Here is a 3,078-nt window from a genome sequence, read left to right as displayed (position 1 = left end):
TCGATTGACTTTTCGCATCAAAAAAGATTATATTACGAGCAACAACAAGTCCTCTTGATCGAACGATCTGGTCGAAAAATCACGAAGCGCAAAGTTCCGTCTCCGCGATTGCCGCGGGATATCGATAGCGCGGTGCGCTCGCGGGATCCAAATTTCGCGAGCAGATAAGAGCGGTCGTCGATTTAATTAAGTGTGCTAACGAGCGAATATATAGTTTTGCCGTATCGACTCTGCTCGACTCAGCTCGTTTCAGCTTCGCCCGTACGAAAAATTGATAGGTCAATCGTAGTTCAAGCTTTATCTAGGCCGAGCCAATGGCCGCGTGAGAGACCAAGGCCGTCTTCTTCGCACATAGTTTTGTAGTTCGGTAGTTTCTTGCCCGTTCGCCGCGATGCGTGTGTGGTGCGCGCGGTCTCTTCTCTCCCCCTCGCGGATCCCTCATAGTCCCCCATATCTTTTTTTTACTACTACTGTCCCTTCTCGAATCGTTAACTCGAGTGGGGAAACATATATATAAGCACCGTTTATATAAAAGCACCGACAGGTCTAAGGATACAACCAGTGCGCGTATTAAAGATAGCTCAACTGTGTTTACGAGTGTTTATGAAGATAGTGGTGGCCGGCTACATTCTTAACTTTGCGTTAGCGTGGTTGACGGCGACATAAAGTCATCTGCAGTAAAGGAAAATAGTAAGAGTCATCCACGGGCAATAGCTTACTGTATCAAAATGTATTCATGGGTAAAAATTAGTTAATGGGGAAAATACGTTAATTTTTGCTTCGAGACCAATTATGCATCGATCGACCCGACTTCTAGTTTTTAACACATTTACAGTTATTTAATTTTACATATACATTTAATTTTTTTCATAAAGAGGCTTGCGTTGCATTTTAATTTATATTTAATAACACGATATTTCAGTATTCTAATATCGCGTAACATTGCCTCCGTCAAAATGCTACCTGAGCAAAATGGGACTTTTAGCTTCGTGGTACATAAAAAAACTTAAGCAGTAAGCAAATTGTAGGCTATTCGACAACGGCAACTGTATGCGTGGCGAGGTGGACAGGAAAAACACAGGGATTTCTCGAATACTCTATATATTTGTTCTCTGTACACTTAAACACGTCTGTACGCTATGACACCGTGAGCTCTTGTGAGCTCCCACAACGACCGCACGTAAGCGTGGCGCCCCGAGGCTCGCGCCACTCGGGAGCTGCCCTCTAGAAGGGCGGGAGCACGTCGCTCGTTCAAAGCCCGGCTTCTCATACAAATTGACTAATCCCAGTTAACAATTCTCGAAAACACAAGATAACTATTGGTTAATTGCTTACCGCTTACGTCTCAATGCTTAAGTTTTTTTTATATCCCAGGATCCTAATAGCGAGACCCCATGTTCAAAATTTGCGCTGGCAATATTTTTTGTTTGTTTTAGACAGTTACCGTTGACTCTTCGTCAGAGAAACAGCTAGAGATTGAAAAGAGAATTAACATCGCATTATGAACAGTAACGACGATCAGGTATACAAAACAAATTCTATTCCTTTTGTACTTGTAATAATTCTTTCAATAATTAAAATAAATTCCAAATACATAATTACATAACTACAAGCATATAATTGAAAATATATCATGCAATAAAAAAAAGATTAATGTAATTAACACACATTTTTATATCAACCGATACTAAAAGTTCTTATTAAAAAATTTTTTTTTTCAGACAATCATGAGAAAAACATACAATATGTTGCTCCTTCTAGCAGAAATATTACTTCTTATTTTGAAAATTGTATATGATATTTGTGAAGACGTATACAGATTAATCATTCCAACGAAGAAAAAGAGCGTAGCTGGCGAAATTGTTTTGGTGCGTATGAAATTTTTAATATGAGCATTATATTATATGTATATATAAAAAGACATATTATACAAATAAATTAATTTACACATTGCTTCATCAAAATTTTATTTCGCTCACAAAGCTCTTAAAAATGTTGAGGAAGCAATGTACAAATTCTTAATCTTCTTCTTTTATTACTGTAAATAAGTGTTATCTGAAATTACATTGCGTGAGCAAATAGGAAAATATTTATCTTACAATTAGACTCTGAGCTGACATTCTTTATTTGATGACACATTCGTTTTCATATTTTACTAAGTAAATTCGTTCTTTCTAAAGCATACAATTCAACAAGAAAATTTAAATATCAATGATATTTTGAACTTTAAGAGTTTGTAAATTGTAATTGACAATTACACGGAGATAATTTTTTGTTATATTTTACCCTTAAATTCACTATAAACTTGGGACAACTTGACAACTAAGGAATTTTTAAAATATACAAAAGACGTTTTACAAACAATGTAATAAAAATTACCAAGCAGATTGGTAAATTTTGAAAAATTATTGAAATTTCCTAGATATATTTTAGTAAAATTAATCAAACATGTTTTATATTTTAATGTAATAGATATTAATATTTTTTATTATGGTGGATATTAATCAGAACAGCTCGCATAAAATTTTTGGTGGTACATGTCTCATAACTACCATGATTTTAGGGTAAATTTTAAGAGAAAATTCTCTCCGTGTATAATTATAATTTAAATTATATTTCATATATTATATATATCACAGATAACAGGTGCAGGTCACGGTATCGGAAAGGAATTAGCGATTGGCTATGCATCGTTAGGAGCAACAGTGATATGCTGGGACATTAATGAAGAAAGCAACAACGAAACAATGAACGAGATTAAAAGAATGGGAAGAGACGCTGTATACGCGTATCGGTAAATTGCAGCGATTTTTTTACAAGACTCGATGGAGTGAAAAAGCTACTCCGATAAAATTTACACGTGTATGAATATGTGTAAACGCCTGTTAAATTATCAGTACTAATTAAAATTTGGTCACATTTTACAGATGTAATGTAGCAGATAAGGAAGAAGTCTTTCGGGTAGCCGAGAAAGTAAAGAAAGAAGTTGGTGACGTTACTATCTTGGTCAACAACGCCGGCATAGGGATTATTAAATCATTCCTGAATCACAGTCTCGATGAAATTGAACGGGTCATG

At 35.4% G+C, this 3,078-nt stretch overlaps 1 protein-coding gene across 1 annotated transcript; it reads left to right on the top strand.

The window, feature by feature from the left end:
- Window positions 1–393: 393 nt before the first annotated feature.
- LOC112467649 (short-chain dehydrogenase/reductase family 16C member 6-like) lies at window positions 394–3,072 on the top strand (the record flags this gene model as incomplete). Its single annotated transcript, XM_025036344.1, has 5 exons — window positions 394–690; window positions 1,437–1,522; window positions 1,722–1,868; window positions 2,640–2,794; window positions 2,928–3,072. Coding segments are annotated over exons 2-5 (468 nt in total), but the record flags the coding sequence as incomplete, so codon positions are not given.
- Between the last annotated feature and the right edge of the window lie 6 nt (window positions 3,073–3,078).

This window comes from Temnothorax curvispinosus, unplaced genomic scaffold (genome assembly GCF_003070985.1).
Source record: "Temnothorax curvispinosus isolate PA1 unplaced genomic scaffold, ASM307098v1 QBEX01017726.1, whole genome shotgun sequence".
Classification (NCBI taxonomy): Eukaryota; Metazoa; Arthropoda; class Insecta; order Hymenoptera; family Formicidae; genus Temnothorax; species Temnothorax curvispinosus.
This window is presented reverse-complemented; position numbering and strand designations above follow the sequence as displayed.